The sequence below is a fragment of the Theropithecus gelada genome, chromosome 4 (assembly GCF_003255815.1).
Source record: "Theropithecus gelada isolate Dixy chromosome 4, Tgel_1.0, whole genome shotgun sequence".
Classification (NCBI taxonomy): Eukaryota; Metazoa; Chordata; class Mammalia; order Primates; family Cercopithecidae; genus Theropithecus; species Theropithecus gelada.
In genome coordinates, this window is record NC_037671.1 from 168108626 (window position 1) to 168128476 (window position 19851).

At 40.7% G+C, this 19851-nt stretch overlaps 1 protein-coding gene across 4 annotated transcripts in view; it reads left to right on the forward strand.

Moving 5' to 3' along the window:
• The window catches only part of AIG1 (androgen induced 1), a 277790-nt gene that overhangs the window by 214317 nt on the left and 43622 nt on the right, over window positions 1–19851 (forward strand). For all 4 annotated transcript variants that reach the window (XM_025383421.1, XM_025383419.1, XM_025383417.1 and 1 more), the window contains exon 4: window positions 9727–9842. In XM_025383421.1, the coding sequence (XP_025239206.1) occupies window positions 9727–9842 (116 nt within the window). The remainder of the gene's footprint in view (window positions 1–9726; window positions 9843–19851) is intronic.

A 19851-nucleotide genomic window follows, 5' to 3' on the forward strand; every position in this document is an offset into this window, starting at 1 on the left:
TAGTATTTGTTGAATGAATGAATGAACTAACAAGTGTGGGAAGCAGCGTGTGTCAGTAAAAGAGCATGTTTTAGAGTCAGGAAGATCTGGAATCAAATATTGGCTACACCATTTATGAGTTCTACACTACCTTTGACAAGTGAACCCCTCTGTTCCTACATTTTGTCATGTATAAAATGAAGAAGATAACTACTGCATTAGGATTGTTGTGAGAATTAAATATGATAATAACGGGAAATGTCTAGTATAAACTCAGCATATATTAGGAACTCAGTAAATGGTAGCTATTATTACTGTTATTCCATATTTCTGCACATCCAGTTAATAATAGGGGAAGCAGCATAAACACAGAGGGATGAAAAAAATATTTTCTTTGTTTACCTGTCAAATTGACATTTACAAAGTTAGACTAGCTTTCTTTTTGTTCTTTACCTTATGTTGTTTTCAGTACTGTAGAACTTATTAAAGTAAAGGAGAAAAAGAAGAGTAGAAAAGGGGAAATTGTAGGTGAGGAGGCTGCAGAGATGTGAGGAAGAGTTGTGAGGCTGAGGAGGTGGCCTAGAATAAAGTCATGGAAAGTCCCTTCCTTGAAAAGCCAGCAGAATAGAAGCCAGGCAGGAGAGAGGAGCGACTTGGCAGATAAATCTCTCCTCTTTTCACTCTCTTCTTCACCCTTTCTCCAGCTTAATCTTTCTACTATTAATATCCAAATTTGTTTCTCCTACTTCTCTAGATCTTAAACTCCATGGAAGATGTCTGAACCTACAGAGGAACGTCTGCTTCCTGCAGGGCAGACTTCAGCTCAAAACCCTCTAGGGTTTGGCAGACACCTCCCTCACCCTCACCCATGCAAACCCAGCTTTTCATCCTCTTTCACGTCTTGCAGTGGTAACAGTGCCCTTAGTGGACTGTGCTCTACCTTTACATACTTTTTCTTCTCCTTGGCCATGTGAATGAACACTTTCCTTTACCCTTTCTTCTGCTTGTCAACCCCTAGTCACACTTAAAAATTCAGTTCAAATGTCCACCATTATGTGAGGTCTTTCCTTGACATAACGAAGCTGAGCAAATTGCTCTGGCTTTTGCGCCATTGTTGACTGTCTGCAAGTCTGCATACAGCTCATCATAGTATAGTGGTTTGCTTGTTTGAGGGTATTCATTAGAGGTGCTATTCTGTGAGAACTACACATACTAATTGGGAAATCTTTGTAGAAGAAAGCAAACACTAGGTTACTTAAAAATGGGTGTTATATAGCATCCCACTTGCAAAAAGAATTCTTTAATTGCCCACAGGCTGCTGGGCTGAAAAGCAAAGAGAAAATACACACCACGCTGCAGCCTCCTGGTAATGCCATGGCCCCTTAGCACCTCCTAGGTGTCCTCATTAGGAGGATTCAGCAAGAGATAGTTACTGCCTCAAGTCATATTTAAAATCTTTAAATGCAAAAATAATAGCCCAGTAAAACGTGTCACTGTCCTAGTGTAATGGTTCCTATGACATATAGTTGCTCTTAATTGCAAAGATATGCATGTCTTTATTAAGTGTGCAGCACTGTTTTATTTGGCATAATTATTAAAACCATATTAAGAGTTGTTGGGGCTAATGTTAGAAGTGAGTAAATTCCAAATTTAGTCCTTAGCCTATAAAGAGTTTTGGAAGTGCCCAGAACATGCTGGCACTCAGTAAGTGTTGTTCTGTCTGAACCTGAGGTTTTCACCTTGGGTCACTGTTTCTAACCTGATTTTGAACATGAGGTTGTTCCGGTGTAAGAGCATCTCAGCCTGATTTGACAGCCAGCAGGAACAGGTATCCAACCTATGCCAAAAAGGCACAGTTTAAAAATACCCTGGCAGTTTCTGGAGAGAGATTCTATGCCATACTTATAGGCAGCACCAAACTAAAGCCAGCACCGGGCCCTGGGGAGAGGGAGACCCATGACAAGAGGAAGTTCTGTTTGACTTCTGGAGAAACAAAAAGTATAGTGGCTGAGACTGGCAGTTCCTCATCATTCAAAACACTACAATATCTCTACTAGGAAGGGAGGGAGGGAGGGAGGGAGGAAGGGAGGAAGGGTGACAGAAATTGAGCTGACCAATTAACAAAATTAATAATGATAGTTTCAAGATAAAACATTTTGTCAGATTTCCCAAGGTAAAAATTCGGGGGATTTTTTTGGAGCCCACATCAGTTTTCTTTCCAAGCTACTTGGGATGTCATTTCTATCTCCCTTGAAGAGGAGAAACATCTCATCCAGCTAACAGTGTACAGTGGCCCCAAGGGAAGATCCACGCTGATTCTCCTCATGCCCTCACTAATGCTGCGTTTTCCTGTATTCTTCAAACATTTGACTTATTTGGGAAGCCTAGAAGCTTCGCCAAAGATTACGATCAGTCAGAGTTTGGTGATTTTTCTCAGTTTTGCCCATGTTCCCTTTCTGTTGTTTTAGATCATGTTTTACTAATGCAATGGGGCTTTATTTTCAAATCTGGAAATTTCCTCTTGCTTTATTTCAGGATAAAAATTTTCTCATTTTTAATACCCTTTTGTTCTATGCAAGGTGAGAGGAAACAGGAAAAAATAAACAAAATATTCAAGTTACAATCTAGAGTGCACACTTTTTGTATCTTAGGATAGTTTTTCATATTATTGTTATATACAATATAGCTGTAAACTTACTGGACCTTCCTTATCCCATCTTCAAAGGCAAGTCCAGTCACATCGCTGGCCCTGCCTGCAGTCTAGGTGCTCATAAGAATACAGGTGCACAGTAACACAAAGATATGTAGATTGCAAAGATATGCATGTCTTTATTAAGCGTGCAACACACAGGCACATGCACACTGCCATCTTTTTATTTAAGATCCAAAGTTGTCATTGGGGTATTAGAAAACATGAAGGCAAGAATAAGCTCATCTAGCGATTTGATGCACACCTAACTGTGCAAACACTTCCAGAGGCCTGCCTGTATCCTACAGGTGCCAATAGCGGACGGGATTGCCAGGTCTTTTATGACCCAATGAGGTTGGCCACACCTCACGTTCAAAAGCTGGTTTTACTTCTGAGGAAGAAACGATTTTTGCCTGGTGTTCATATGATATGGGAGTAGTACCCTCCTACTAAAAAATATTTTGGAGAGAAGGAGAAAGATGAGAGAAATAGCAGTTGAACATAGTCTTCAAATATTGCCTATTAATTTTTCTGTTGTACACTCTGATTATAACCCTCAATTCTACAGATCTAAAATAATCTTGAGAGGCCCCCTAATTCATCCATCTGACTTGCCTGGATTTATACCATCGTGCAGCATAATTTTTGTCCTTCTATTAATCCACAGCGAAGGTTATTCCAAAACTTCTCTGTAGTTTATAGGTCACTCATTGCCATCACAGATAGTCCAAAATTTTCCCCAGGAGCCAGTCCAGATCCTTCTTGTGTAATGTGAACTTTTTTCCTTTAATACCGTTACATTCTTCTGTCAGAACCTAAACTTCCAACTCATCCATCTTTCCAGTTTCCTGGTGAAGGGACATTTGATTCATAAATCAAATAATCTAGTAGTTAGAAGGTACAACTACAACTTATAAATAATCTATTCCAGTATACCCCAGTATGCAGACTGTATAGCTCTGGTGTTTTGCAAGATAATTTATGTAGCACAGGGACCTGACATTGAATAATATTGAATTACATACTGAAAAGTTTATTCCCTCTGAATTATCTTTCAGTCCTTCTCATTCTGTTTAGGAGAGTCTCTCTTTTATGCCAGAATATCTTTTTTCTTTTCTTTTCTTTTCTTTTTTTTTGAGACTGAGTCTTGCTCTGTCACCCACGCTGGAGTACGATGGCGCGATCTTGGCTCACTGCAACCTCTGCCTCCCAGATTCAAGTGATTCTCCTGCCTCAGCATCCCAACTAGCTAGGGTTACAGGCGCCTGCCACCACGACTGGCTAATTTTTGTATTTTTAGTAGAGACAGGATTTCACCATGTTGACCAGGCTGGTCTCGAACCCCTGACCTCAGGTGATCCACCCGCCTCAGCCTCCCAAACTGCTGGGATAACAGGCATGAGCCATTGTGTCCAGCCTTACGCCAGTATATCTTTAATGCCCCTCTAGTATTTACTAACGTCCTTATTTAACACAGATAGGGCAGGCCTCAAAATAATCTAACAAATATTTATTAAGATTAATTCATTTTTATTGTATTTGGTTTTGTGGTTATTTTCTATTTATGGCAAATGATATTCCATTTATGAGAGTTTACATACAGTTTTTCTTTAAGTACATTTATTTAAGAAAAATGTGAATTGGTTGAGAACTTTAAAAAAAAAAATCAAGTAGCATGAACAGGGCCACAGTGTGGCTTTTGTAGATTTTAAGCACTTTGTGTTAGTGAGTCCCTTCTTACATTCGTGTGTATGTGTGTAAGTATATGTATATGATGTTTTATGATGGCATTGGTATACAGATGAATATAATCTTCAACTCTGAAAGTTCATTTTTTCTTCTGATTCTAAAAGAAACTAAGGCATTTTCATGGGCCCTGGCACTGTGTCTACTGTCCCTAAAGCATATGTGGGTCAGCTCTAGCATGTGTTATAGCAAAACTCCTTAGCTCTTCATGAGAAGCCTAATTTAATCCAACTACCTCATTTTACAAAGAATAATACTAAGCTTCACACACGTGTGAAAACCTGTGAGTCTGAGAGTGAGCAAGGACAAAATCAGAACTAGATCTCAGAGGCCAGCCTCCTAATCTTTCCACTTCATTACACTGCTGTCTTCCTTTGAGCCTCTTCTGCAAAAGCCCTTTTTCTTGTCCCATCTGCTTCAGGGTCTTCACATCAGAATTAATCATGGGTCCTTGAGTGAATCCAGCCCTATCTCAGGTGTGAGGACTGCTCCGTGTGGAGGTGACACCCCCTTGTGGATCTCTTCTGCAGACAGACCTTTGACACGGGAGGCCGGTCGGTTCACAGCATCCATGGCAGTGGAGTCAGTTCACTCCGCTGCATCACGGGGGACCCACCAAGACCCCATTAAGAAAAACACAAATGATGCAACAAATCAGGATAGATTTAGGCTTGGTTTTTGGACACAATCTTCCAAATTATAGCTCCTCATTAAAACTAGCTAAAATGGATGATAGAGCTTGGGATAGGTTCACCACTGATATCCTAGACCAGTACTTTCTACGTTGGAGTTTATATGGAAGACCAAAGGTTTACTCCTTGGGCTGTCAATGCTTCATTTTACCTAGTCCTTCAAACAAGTCAAGCCTTGTTTTTAACTCAGCTCCTGGGGAATTGTTCTGTTGACAACGTACTGCAGAGAACAGTCCAAAGAATTCTTAAGAGCCAAGAGCCACCTCTGGTGACCAGACTTTGTAACCTTCTCATTTATCCAAGATGGATCTACATCTACCTGAAAATACTATAAGTTGTAAATGGTATTTGTGTTTGGGGAAACAGAAACAGATCATGCTTCAGTTCACTTCCAGCCGTCTGTAAGTGTCATCATACCACTAGAAAGTTCTGACTTTCAAAAAGTAACAGATCCTGGTGAGGTTGCAAAGAAAAGGGAACACTTATACACTGTTGGTGGGAGTGTAATCCAGCCCATTGTCAAAAACAGCATGACAACTCCTCAAAGAGATAAAAGTAGAACTACCATTAGACCCAGCAATCCCATCACTGGGTACATACCCAGAAGAATAGAAATCATTCTACCATAAAGGTATATGCGCACAAATGTTCATTGCAGCACCACTCACAATAGCAAAGACATGGAATCAACCTAAATGCCCATCAGTGACAGATTGGATAAAGAAAATGTGGTACTTGTATATCACAGAATACTATGCAGCCATAAAAAAAATGAGATCACATCTTTTGCAGGAACATGGATGCAGCTGGAGACTGTTATCCTTAGTAAACTAATGCAGGAACAGAAAACCAAACACTGCATGTTCTCACTTATAAATGGAAGCTAAATGATAAGAATTTATGAACATAAAGAAAGAAACAACAGACACTGGGGTCTACTTGAGGGGGGAGGTTGGGAGGAAGGAGAGAAGCAGAAAAGATAATGATTGGGTACTGGGCTTAAAACCTGGGTGATGAGATAGTATGTACAACGAACCCCCATGACGTGTGGTTACCTATATAACAAACCTTCACATGTACCCCCAAATCTAAAATAAAAGTTAAAAAAAGTTCTGACTCTATGCTAGCTAATGTTATTGTTTATTATTATTGATATGATAATGTACCACAGGAAAAACATATTTAGCAAAAATCATTTTTTACAGTGAAGACCTTTTTATTTGTTTTGAGGCCCAACCAAAAACTAATTCCAATCCGTTGGGAGATAATGTAAGTGATCTGCAATTATGCACTCCTACAGGTTTATTGATTCAAACATTATTCAACTGTGATATCTTGTAAAAATATAATTCTAATGCAGAAAGAAAGAGCATGAGATCTGGAGGCATACAGAACTGGTTTTCTTTTTTTTTTTTTTTTTTGAGACGGAGTCTCGCTCTGTCCCCCCGGCTGGAGCGCAGTGGCGCGATCTCGGCTCGCTGCAAGCTCCGCCGCCCGGGTTCACGCCATTCTCCTGCCTCAGCTTCCTGAGTAGCTGGGACTACAGGTGCCCGCCACCGCGCCCGGCTAAGTTTTTGTATTTGTAGTAGAGACGGGGTTTCACCGTGGTCTCGATCTCCTGACCTTGTGATCCGCCCGCCTCGGCCTCCCAAAGTGCTGAGATTACAGGCGTGAGCCACTGCGCCCGGCCCAGAACTGGTTTTCTATCCTACCTCTAGACCTACTAGCTCTGTGATCTTAGGCAAAATAATTAACCTTTCTGAGCCTTTTTTGCCCCATCTACGGAATAGAGTTGTTAATATCCATATAGGATGTTGGTTTGAAGATTAAATTATGTGAAAAAACGTTGACTGAGTACCTCTCTTGTGCCATGCTCTTTTCTAAGTGCTGCAGATACCACAGTGAGCAAAATGTAAGAGTGCTGTTCTTATGCGATGATGATTTTAACTGGAGTTAAATATTTCCCTTCTGGTTCTTAAGTCATTGAAGCAGAGTATTGCCTGAGAATGGATTGGAACTGGATTTCACGTACCTGTAGTTCTAAAATAATTATCTCTCTTGCTGCTATGGATTTTAAGTTATAACTCAACTGCTAAAGGTTACTTATTCAGCAGGACCATTCGTAGTTTTTTACCATTCTTTTAGTTCACAAAACTTTAGTTAACTGTAAGGCAACGTTTATATTTGCAGCAAATATTTTACACTAATTTATGTTTGTTAATATATACTATGTATAAATAAGCATAACTTACATTATAAATTTCTAGAGAGGGAGATCCACAGTCTTTAGTGCATGAAAATTCCAAATGATAAGCTATTACCTTGACATAGAAAAACCTACTAAGATTTGTCACTGGACAAACCTGCACATACGCAGCTAGCCACAAAAAGATCTTTTGTCTGTGGTTATGTCACTGATGGGACAAGTTGCTCCTGTTTAGTGGTGATGACGCCAATGATGAAGTGATCTAGAAAGATATTCCTTTTTCAAATTGATTTTCTTCCTGGAATGATTACAGTACATGCTGATTTTCCCAGATACATCTGATCATCAGCAACTATCAGATGTCCTATCTGGAAGATAGGCATACATTTTATCACTTTCCTTGATAAAATAATGACAACTGAATAAGCATATTCTGATTGGTTATTTATACAACCAATATTTATTTATTAAAAAATGGAGGATTTTCTACTTATTTGGAGCAATGAATGAAGGGTAGAACTTAAGAAATGTATTAATATCAGTGATCCAAAAGTAATGTCATTGTCATTTATAACCCACACAGGCCCTCAGGGTCAGCATTATCATCAGTATAAAGGTTTGATCTGCAGGTATTTTTCTTCTGTGTAAGATTTGATAAGACATAGCCTTATTGCCAGGTGTACATTTGAATTTTACATGAATGCACCATTGTAAAACTACTGTTGCCATCTCAAACTGTTGGCGACATTCCAGGCGGATGTCATCTGAGGTAACTATAATGAAAAATCAATCAATCTTTAAAATGCATACTGTCTCTGTATTAGCACACATATACATTGGCTCGCATGACTTTCTTCAGAGCTAATTATATTGTTTTTAAAAAATAGTAATGAGGAAGATAAAAGATAAATATAAAGCTACCCAACTGTGGAATCACTCACCTGATTTTCTCAGAATGCCACACTCTAATTACTAATATATTGGCAGTCAGCACAGTTATCTAAAGGAGAATGTTTAAAGCAAAGATTGTCCACTGTCTTAATATTTCTTAAAAATCATGCCTTTCTATTTTTTTCTAAGAATATAAACAACAGGTTGCTCCAAAGATATTCATTTAGATATCCCCAACATGCCTTTTGCCTGCCAAGGCCCACTTGCCACCTGGTTCCATTTTACTAAAATACTTATTAGACTTTGAAAATCATAATATTCAATTTCCTGCCTTTGCCTTGAATACACAAATAATACAGGAAGAGCAAGGCAATGATTCTTTCACGGCTATTTAGGAAGTACTAAATAGAATTTAAAACTGCTGATGGGTCAGTTTTCAGTTCTGCCATCTTTATACTCTTGAGAAGGTCTCCAATATTGGAAGGTAAATATATATCCTGAGCCAGTTTTATCTTAGAAACTCTTTGTTCCTCATATTTGTCCACTAAATTTCAAAACCGAGGGCATCTGAACATTTGAAAGGTTTAAGAATTTTAGTTTCCTTTCTTCTTACCTATAGATGGGATAAATTTCATCTCCATCCTGTTCCAATAAACTTAGTGTCTAGAGTAACCACTGGATCAGAAAAACAAAAAGATGTTCTACTCAGCTTCTTGGAATTCTGCCTTCAGACATCATATCTAAATTCATGCACTGCTGGTCCAAACTGGCACACCCTTTCTGAAAGCTAATTTGGCGTTGCTTGCTAACCTGCTGCTCGCGCACACATAATTTGGCATTATTTATCAACAGCCTTAAAATCTGTATAGCCTTTGACAACAAAAACATAATTTAACATTCAGACAAAGAGTTCTATGAAAGATGTTCATCATGATGTTTTTAATAAATGAAAGGTTGAAAATCTTTTACATCTTGATATCCAGGAACAAGAATTGGTTAAATAAATCTTGGTATAGCCATATAATGGAGTTCTCCAAAGCTATGGTCAAGACCGATTTTCTAGAAGAATTTCTAAAATGCCGTATCAAAAATTCTCATGCTGCAATATTATGATAAAAATCCAAAACAAAATTGCACACACAGTATGATATTAACTATGTATAAGTAATATGAACAGGGAAAGAAAAAATGGGACATACACCAAAATGTTAACAGTGGTTATTGTTACTCCTTTCTTTTGTTCCAGTTTTTTCTTCGACATTTTTCTATGTTATCAAAATTCTCTGTAATGAGCAAAAAATACCATAAAATTTCAAAAATTAAGATACAGAAGAAAAATATTAATGGAGCAATCAAGGCACTATGTGGTTTTATGTCCATTCTACTTCTTTGGCGAGCCGTAGACTTCTTTCTGCCTGACGCTTTCCTAGGAATTTATAGTGTGCATTCTCCTACCGGAGAAAAAACAACTACAGAGAGACAATGATAAGAATCTGTGTCACCTAGTCTCTGTTATTTTCCAGCACACCACGGTTCTGCCCTTTATATTAATCGAGATGAGGACATCGCACCATCAGTATCCCAGCAGGAGCAGCGGACTCACCGCCATATGTACCTTCTCTGTTGGCTATATATTATGGTAAGGACCATGCCTGCTGGGCTTTCTTATTGTATTAGGTTCTGCACTGCTAAATTTGGGCACATATTTCATTACGGATATAATCACTAACAGATTCACACTGTGTGCCTCATTTGGTCCAAGACCTGTGCTTTGTCTCGTTTCCCCAGATGCTTATATTTTTAGAAAGTATATGCCAAACCTCACACAACAGGAATTTGTTGAACAATCCCATGTAAGCAGTGGTTCTTCCAAGGCTACATTTTTCAACTCTTTTTCAAACTAAATGTTTTTCTTGGACACCGGTTTTATTGCTTAAGGGCTTTTTTGCTTTGGGATTTTGTTGTTGCTTTTGTTGGGGGGAAGGGGAGTTGCAGCAAACACAGATGAGAACAGAAGTGACCTCTTAGAGCAATGACTTTAAACTTACTAGGAAACAAGTGAAAATTGTACATTTTCCTCGGTCCATTTAAAACATACTCCAGAATTAGCTGTTACATGGAGAATGCATTAAACTGTTCTGTTTTTAAATATTGGGGTAAATAAAACACAAGAAATCTTCATTTGATCTATTGTGCACAGTTCAGATCGAAGTGCGAGGTGCCAAATTTATCTGATAAAAGAATTTTTGCCTGGCGAGTCTACCTCACATTAATTTCAGTTCTTATCAGGTTTTTAACACTTCAAAAATTATTTATCTTAACATAGAGAATTTCTTATTTCTCTTTATAATTCCAAGTCCTCTTTGACATATTAACACGCACAGAGGAGTTCCCTCCTGCCAGCATTTCTGCCTCTTGGGACTCTTCTGTCCTGAGTTCTGGGTCACCATCCCCTCCTTTAAGCCTGAAGGACTGGATAATGTTCTCCCAAACACCCCTCAACTGTACTTAATCCCCCCAAATCCTAGAGCTCTTTGGGAGGCCCTATCTCCATGGAGCATCTTGCTCCAGCTGGAGTTGAAATATAAAATAAAGGATGCTACAGTACATGACACACTTTGCATAATCACATGATGCCCCAAATCTGAGCAGAAAGATTTGCTTCAGGAAGTCACACCCTCTGGCTGGATATAAGGAGACATCCAGAGGATGTCCATATGGACAAGCATAAGCCACCGCGTCCAGCTGGGAGGAGCTTTACGACCATGTGGTCCTCCCAGCTGGGCGTGGTGGCTCACGCTTGTAGTCCCAGCACTTTGGGAGGCCCAGGCAGACAGATCACTTGAGACCAGGAGTTCAAGACCAGTCTTGCCAACATGGTGAAACCCCATCTCTACTAAAAATATAAAAAATTAGCCAGGTGTGGTGGTGGGCATCTGTAATCCCACCTACTCGGGAGGCTGAGGCGCAAGAATCTCTTGAACCCAGGAGGCAGAAGTTGCAGCAAGCCGAGATCGCGCAACTGCACTCCACCCTGGGCAACAAAACAAGACTGTGTCTCAAAAATAAATAAATAAATAGATAAATAAATAAGCTCCTCCCATTGGCCCCTCCTTCAACTAGTAAAGACCACTTGCAAGGACTAGGGAAGTGTTTGTTTTCCTAATTACTTTCTAAGCTTTTTCCCTCATCCTAAACCTTAAGTTTCTCTGATAGAAAATGTCCAAATGATCAGAACTCATACCTGCAATATGACTAAAGTTATGTCTTAAAAATGGATTTATGTGCTTTATACATATGAACTTACATTCAAAGGAGTGTTATCTTTCAGAAGAGTCAAGTAGGGAGGCTGCACAATTATTCCAGGGATGCCACGATGTTTAAAACATACCTGGAACTGCCTATAGCCATAGTTTAAAAATCAGTCTTACTTCCCACCCCTACCCCAAATACGGTCTCATTACTTTGCACTCCTATTTGCTTACCTGTGGAAAAGGCAAGTTCTTTACTCTGGGAACTCTGGGTATATTTCTGCAAATTCATTTATATGCTATTAAATTATCTGCATCTTGTAGAGCCCCAGAGATTTCAGGAACTATGTACTTTCTGATGGCCTGTCTTCCGTTGTGGGTAGAATCAGTCCACGTTCCAAAGAGACACATGGGAAATGCCACATAGTCCTCATTATAGACCCCCAAGATCCCTCATGAAAATGAAGCATTACTCATGCTCTGTGTGCCAAGTGAGGCTTGCCAGCTCTGCGTACTCCCTAAGCAAACCAGTACTTGTTTGGACATGTATTTACATTAACCAGTGAATTCTCTCAGATTTGTTCTGAGAAAGCATTCAAAGTAGACTTTTTCCTTTGGTGTTCTGCCCTGGGCATTCATAACTATGCCAAAAGCTAAACAATGGCCCTCACGTCATGTCACATTATGTAAATCCAAGATTTTAATTGTTATCAAAAGGGTACTGGCTTTTGCTTCCTTTCAGACTATGTTAGGGCCAACATACCAGTGACACAACAGCCAAAGGTTTGGGATATGAAATCTTTTGATAGCATACCAGGGTTGTAACTGGACATTCCAGAGCCCCATGCCAAGATGAAAGAAAGCATTCCTCTCATCACATGCTAATTATAAAAGAAGTAGATGGTCTGTGCAATATTGAGTAAGGTTGAGCTAAATCTATACCTCAGGGGCTGCTGGCCAGGCTGGCTGGCTGTTTTGCTGGGACTCTAACTTACTGTCCAGTTAGACTCAGCTGGCCCTCCTCATCTGAATCTATTCTCTTCCCAGGTTTGGATAGTGAGAGTAGAGAAAGTGAGGGACCTGGACTTTCCCCATTGACTGGTTCCCATTGAGCTCCTATTCTTGGTGGCTCTGTTTCCTAGCCCCGTTGCAGTCCTCCCCAGGCTTAGCATCTAAAGGCCATCCCATCTCCTTCTATGACGACTTCTGCCTCTTTGCCACGTTTCTCTTTCCCCCAGCCCAAACATCACCTGTCCATTTGTGGGGAGCTCTTAACTCCTTTCCTGGACACTCCCCTGATCATCATCCCCCCCAACACGCATTTCTCTGCACCTGTTTGTGAGATTTTCCCCAATCATTGAGAGGACCCTTATTTATAGCATTCTGGATACATACGGAGGTCTCCTTGGTGTCTGATGTAAGAGTTTAAGTATCAGGAATCATAATGGGTACCACTCCTTTGAGCCAGACACTGTGCCAAGTTCAGTTCAAATATTATTTAGTTGCCCAAACAGTCCTTAAAGATAGGCATGATATCTTGCCCATTTTTACAGGGAAGCATGCTGAAGTTTAGAGAGAGTACATGACTTGCCCAGGATGAGCCACTGGACTGTTGCCAGAACTACGGTACAAGCCCCAGTGTGTAGCTCCAGATTGTAGTCTGTTAACTGGACCCTCCACTGCCCTTGCTGTGTGAAGAGTAACTCCATGAATGAACATACTGAGTTTTTTATTTTGTTGAGAAGAAATACATAAGAACCAGCCAAGCCTGGTAGCTGAGGCCACTTTCTGGGTTGGAAACATTTCTAGACTTTAGCTTTCTCAGAAGTAAAACAGGGAGGAGGACAGAATGTACCTCGTAGTTGGAAAGACACTGTTACTGCATATAAAGCCCATAGAACAATGCCTGACTCACAGTAAAAAAAAAATACCTATATTTGCTATTTATCAGTTCTGAAATGCTCCTCAACAAATAGTAGTATAAACAGTAATGTTTTCTTTTCAAGGCTTGAGAATTTTAGTTACCATAAATGTTTTCTTTTTACTCATTCTGGATCATTTGCACAAAATCAAAAACAATTTTAGTAGTCATAAACAACTCTAAAGGATATGAAAATATATATTTTTTAATTATAAAAGAATGATTAGGAAATCTTACAGGGGTACTGGGTAACAACGGGGAGCTGTAAAATCATGGACTCCTGACTCTTGTTGCCTTCTGGTTGACATTTATAAAAGAGAAGACATCTTTGCTCCACCTGGTGCAGTCGTCTGGGGCTGAATCTTTTCCCAGGCTGCCTCCACCCTCACTTCCAAGCACCTGGAATCCTTGTCTCTCTGCAGTTCTGCTGCTTCTCATTGCTCTGCCTTTCAATCTGCAAGATACAGAAAGAGGAAACCAACTCAGACCCTAGGAAATGTACATCCTCAAGACTTTAAGAGTAGTCTCTGTCCTGAGGAGTCTTCTTCCAGCCCCTGGCTATTCTCCCCTCCTTCAGGGGTTTCTCATTCAATCGGAGCCCATGTGAGATGTCAGAAGCCATGTATAACACATGTTGATCTCTCAACCCAGGACACATCAAGAACAAGTAGGCGTTAGTGAAGGGGACGAAATGGATCCTGGGTGTTTCCACTTAAGTATAAATATTCCTTGTCAACTGCTGTGAGTGTATTTAAGGCAAAATAGAGATGTCTGTTGTCTCTGGGCCCTAGTGGTTTTAAACAAATTCCATATTCCAAATCTCATTTCCCAAATGTGTTCATCGAATAACTTTCCAACTCAGAAAATAAAGCAAAGTAAAATCAGAATTGTTAATGGAAAAAGCAAACTCTGTAAAATATTTAAAGAGGTTTATTCTGAGCAAACATGAGTGAGCATAGCCCAGAGAACAGTATCAAGAGGTCCTGAGAAAGTGTGCCCAAGACTGTTGGGTTACAGTTTGATTTTATACATTTTAGAGGGACAGAAGTTACAAGCAAAGATGTGAATCTATACATGTAAGGTATGCATTGGTTTGACTTTAAAAGGCAGGATGTCTCAAAGAAGTAGTGGGTGGTTACAAGTCATAGGTGGATTCAAAGATTTTTCTGATTGGGAGTTGTTTGAAAGAGTTAAGCTTTGTCTAAAGACTTTAAGTCAGTAGAAATAAATGCTTGAGTTAAGATAAAGGAGATTGTGGAGACCAAGTTTCTTGTTATGTAGATGAAGCCTCATAGGTGGCAGCCTTCAGAGAGAATGGATGGTAAATGTCTCTTTTCAGACCCTAAAAGGCATCAGGCTCTTGGTTAATCTATCCTGGATCCAGGAATGTCCTGGCTGTATTAATGGAGACTCTCTACAAATGCAAAGATCCCCCACAAAAGATGGCTCTGCAGAGCCATTTCAAAATATGTCAAAGAAATATATTTTGGGCTAAGATATGTTTTATTTCCTTCAGGACCTACCATCTGTTATGTGATGCTACATCAAAATCAGGTTGAAATTTGGAATCTTATTGCCATGAAGTGTCTGTTTTGTTAGTCTTATGATCTCTATTTTAAAGTTAATCCTGGTCGGTTATGCCTAAACTCCAAAAAGGAGAGGGTACAATTAGGCATGTCTAACCTGCCTTCCCCTAATGGCTGTGAATTCCATTCTTCAGGTTTCTCTAGGGTCCCCTTGGCCCAGAGGGGGTCCATTCAGTTGGTTGAGAGGCTTAGGATTTTATTTTTGGTTTACAGAATGAAGTGTGTTCATTCTTTTACGATCATTTCTAAATTATTTCATGTCAGAATTCTATCTTCCACAAAATTTGATTGTCTCTCAACTGGGCAATTTTGGATGATTTTTTGGCTTCTTGTTGAAATGTTTTTGTATCTCAAGTTTCTGCTGGAAACATACATTACTTTTTATTTACATACAGTATTTGTAAGCCAGAGAAAAAGTTCTCAAAAATAAAAATAAGAGTGTACTCAAATTTTAAAGTCTTAGAATATTTAGCTATGAATGAGTAAAATTTTTAGGAAAAAATTTGTACCCTCTTTACTAAGAAAATGAAATTTTAGACCACATTCAATTCCTTCCATTTAATCAGATGTTTCTTCACCAGTTAAACAAATCTGGCCGACATGTGTTATTTGACCAGCAGATGACATTTTTCTCAGTTCAACTTGACTCTTTCACTCCACCATAGCTGTTGACTTTTATATCTGTAATGGTTTGTGTACATTTGTCTGATTTTCTGGCATTAGAGAACCGAGTCCAAGATGAATGAAGTTGATAATGTTACTGGTGGCATATACATATGGGTCTGCAGCAACCTCATTTCTTGCCTCCTCAGAAGAAAGAATTTGACCACGGGGCATAAGGCAGGGTGAGACTGAGGCAAGTTTTAGAACAGGAGTGAAAGTTTATTTAAAAGCTTTAGAGCATGAATGAAAGGAAGTAAAGAACCCTTGGAAGAGGGTCAAGTGGGCAACTTGGGAGAACAAGTGTGCAGTTTGACCTTCTGACTTGGTGTTTTATGTGTTGGCATGCTTTCGGGGTCTTGTGTTCCTTTCCCCCTGATTCTTTCCTTGGAGTGGGCTGCCCACATGCACAGTGGCCTACCAGCACTTGGCAGGGGCCGCATGCTCAGTGTGTTTATTGGAGTTGCGTGCATGCTCACTTGCGGCATTCTTCCCTTACCCGTTGAATGCTCCTAGAAGGTCATATACCAATTAAACTCCACCATTTTGCCTCTTCGTGTGCATGCTTGAGCACACTCACCCACCTCCTGAGATCTTATCAGGAAGCTGTTGATCATGAACTTTAGGTGTCTTTCTCCATTGGGAGACTGCCTTTCCCTGGTGCCAACTGCAACCAATTATTATTTGAAAGAGGCAGTTTTAACAACAACTGACTGACCATCACCTGATGGTTGCCTGACATTCTTGTTTGTAGGGAGGTAGCGGGGGAATGCTCTCCTGCCCTTTCATGTCTGACTAACTACCTACTGTAACAATAAGTATCTCACATTCTGAAGAGAGCTACCTTTCTTGGGGCTTATAAGAGACAGACAAAGGACTCTTCTCACTTACTATCACCAAGTCCATCCATGCTCCATCATGCCCGTCTTCCCCACCCTCTTCCCAAGTTGGGGAAGAGGGACAGGGTCTTTGCAGTCTTGAGTTTTGGATCTAGGGGAGCCATTGGGGGAAGGAAAGGCCTCTCCATACTGACCAAAGCCAAGTGTGAATCTCTAAGGGAATCCCTGGTAAATAATAGCGATGAGGCAGGAATTTAGGAAGCTGACTTGTTAGCCTTCCTTATGTCTCCTATTTAAGCAAGGAAAAGAGTCTTGGAAAGATATGGCAGGGCAGAGGGAGGGGAAGCTGTAAAGCGGCCTGTGGTCCCATCATTGTAAGTGTCAGAGTTTCTTGTAGATCTGGTTTGACATAGAGGAAGGTTGCTGGAGTTGAGCTGTCTTGATGGTAGCCCACCCAAGAAAGAATGGCTCCTGGGCAAGGGTTTTCCAGCAGCAGGAAACCATGGGGTGTGCTACCCTGGACAGGAACCAGGGGGTGTTAAAGAGGTCTAGCTGGAGCCAGCCAGATCCCCCACATAAGGAAGCTCTTCATTGCAGAAACACTTCAGAGACCCCTGCAAACCTCACACATATGCACCGATGCAGAGGTGAGCACCTGGACTTCAGCCTCACAGCACTGATCAGTGGGAAGCAGGGATTTGCCAACCACAGGGAAAGCCCCTCGCACAAGCACAGGCAGTGAAGTCAGAAGATATTCATCCTTGTTCCCTTTCCCCCACCAGAAAGGAAAGAGGCATCTCAGAACCAGGCCATGTCCCTCTCTTCTACTTCAGGGTCTTGGAGTACATGGAATAAAGAAGTAAACCCCCTCCCATTCAGGGTTCCAGGAATAAGCCTGGTGTGTTCAAGGAAAGCAGAAGGCCACTGTGTGTGGAAACAGAGTGAGGGGGAGAGTGCACAGAGCTCCTAGGGTGAGGGAAGGATAGCGTTATAGGCCACTGAAAAGACTGCCCTTAATTCAAGTTGGGAGTCATTGGAAGGTTTGGACAGAGACTTGACATGAACTGAGACATTTCTAAGGAATCACTTTGGCAAATGTGTTAAGAGTGGATTGAAGGCAAGGGTAGAACAAGGAGAAGAGAAGGGAAGGCTATAGAAGAAATCCTGCTAAGAGATGAAGTGGCGTGGACCCTGGTGGTAGAAATGGCGTTAATAGGATTCTGGATATATTTTGAAGGTAGAGTCAACAGGATTTCCTGGCCAAGTTTAAATTAAACTCTGGACTCAGCCCCTTTAATAACGTTTAACCTTGGTATGGAAGGCAAAATAATGCCCACCACAAACCCCCAAAGATATCCACATCCTAAAATCCCCAGAACTTTTGGATATGTTCCCTGACATGGCACATGTTAAAAGGGACTTTGCAGGTGTGATTAAGGTAAGGACCTTGTGATGGGCAGGTTAGCCTGCTTTGTCCAGGTGGACCCAGTCTAATTCTGTGAACCCTTAAGAGTAGAGAGCCATTCACAACTGTGGTCAGAGAGACATGACTGCGGAAGGACAGTTAGAAAGATGCAGTGGAAAAAGGACTCGAACTGCCATTGCTGGCTTTGAAGACAGAGGAAGGGGCTGTGAGCACGGAACAAGGACCCCCTCTAGAAGCGGAAAAAGGCAAGGAAAGGGATTCTCCCCGTAGAGCTTCCAGAAAGGAACTCAGCCCTGCTGACACCTTAATTTTAGCTCAATAAGACCTATTTTATACTTCTAACCTGTAGAATTCTCCGATGAATGTGTGTTGTTTTAAGCCACAAGTCTGTGGCAATGTGTCATAGTAGCAGGAAAAAAACAAATACTTGAACAAATCACTTAATCTCTATGGGCCTCAATTTCCTTATCTTAAAAAAAAAAAAAAAAAAAAAGCATGATGATAGTGATCAGGCAGGATTGCTGTGAGAATCAGAAAAATGGGTATACAATGTTCAGCACCTAACTTGCACTCAGTTCCAGTGGCCATTATTATTCTGTTTACACGCTAGGAATACTCCGTCCTCAGAGAGCCTCAGCTTAGCTCTTTCTGCAACTTTCTTCCCTCATGAACCTTACCCTGGAAGGCAGAAGTCCAGATCTTTGAAGTTAGATGCTCCTTGTTTAGTTCCCCTCTTCCTGGGGTCTTTGAGCAAATTACTTATCCTCTCTTAGCCTCATTGCTACCACCTTTAAAATGGGAAAGAACGCCTGCCTCAGAGAGTTGTGAGGATTAAAGAGTCCATAGGGATGCTCAGGAAATGAGAACATCTTTCCTTCCTCCTAGGCAACAAAATTCCTGAATGCCTGCAGAGACCCTAGGAGAAAGGCTCATTTTCTTTTTCTCTCTCTCTCTTCCCCCACCCTTACTTTACTTTCTTTTTATCCTCTGTTCTTCATACAAGTTTTGGTCCTACTTTACAGGATGTGTGGCTCTTCATAACCTATTAAGAATATTAAATAGTTTTCTGAAATTTTCTTATGGTTCATATATTAAGTTATTTCCGGAGCTCTGCTTTTCCCATGAGATTTGAGAATGTCATTACTTTCCCATTATTCCAATCTGCGTATTTGTACAAGCACGTTGCTGAGAATGCACTATTTTCTCATCTTGTAAGGAAAAGTCCATCTGGGCAGTTGAAAGCCTGACAACAGAGAGTGTGTCTTGCCCTTGGCCCCTGAGAATGTCCACTTGGGTGTTGGTCAAATCGACTTCTTAGACCTGCATCTGTATAGAAAAGGCTTATGTATATAATCTGTCTCAATCCCCAGTATTTATTATTCTGAGTTTTTTGTTGTTCTACCCCAACAGCTGGTTCTTAGACATTCTGGGAGTACATGAACAACTAGAATTCCCCATGTGCTATTAACCTTGCCCCACCCTGAAGTCATGTTTTATGTGGTTATGATCGTTCCCACACTCCCTAGCTTCCCTGCAGCCATGCCCACACCACTGCTTCTTTTCCCCATAGTCTGCTCAGATCACCAGTGTGATGCTGCTTGTGCCCTTGATGCTACTTGGCAATTTTCCTGTGGATTTCTCCAGCCATCTGTATTCACTCCCTCTGCCTCCACCTCACTCTCCCAGTCCTCCCAGCAGATGGCCTGGCCTTTTATTTCACAGAGAAGATAAAAGACTCTAAACAGGGACTCCTTCAATCTCCCCCTGCAAACATCATTTCTGCACCCATCCTCTCTTCAGCTCCTGAGACAATAGGAAAACGGTCTCTATGTCTTTCAGCAAGCAATCCTTCCTTCTGGACTCTGGCTTCATACCCTTCCAGCTCTCCTGGGACCCCATTCGTGCTCATCACTTCATTCTCCTGTAACTTCATTCTCACTGCTGGATCCTTTCAATCAGCATCTA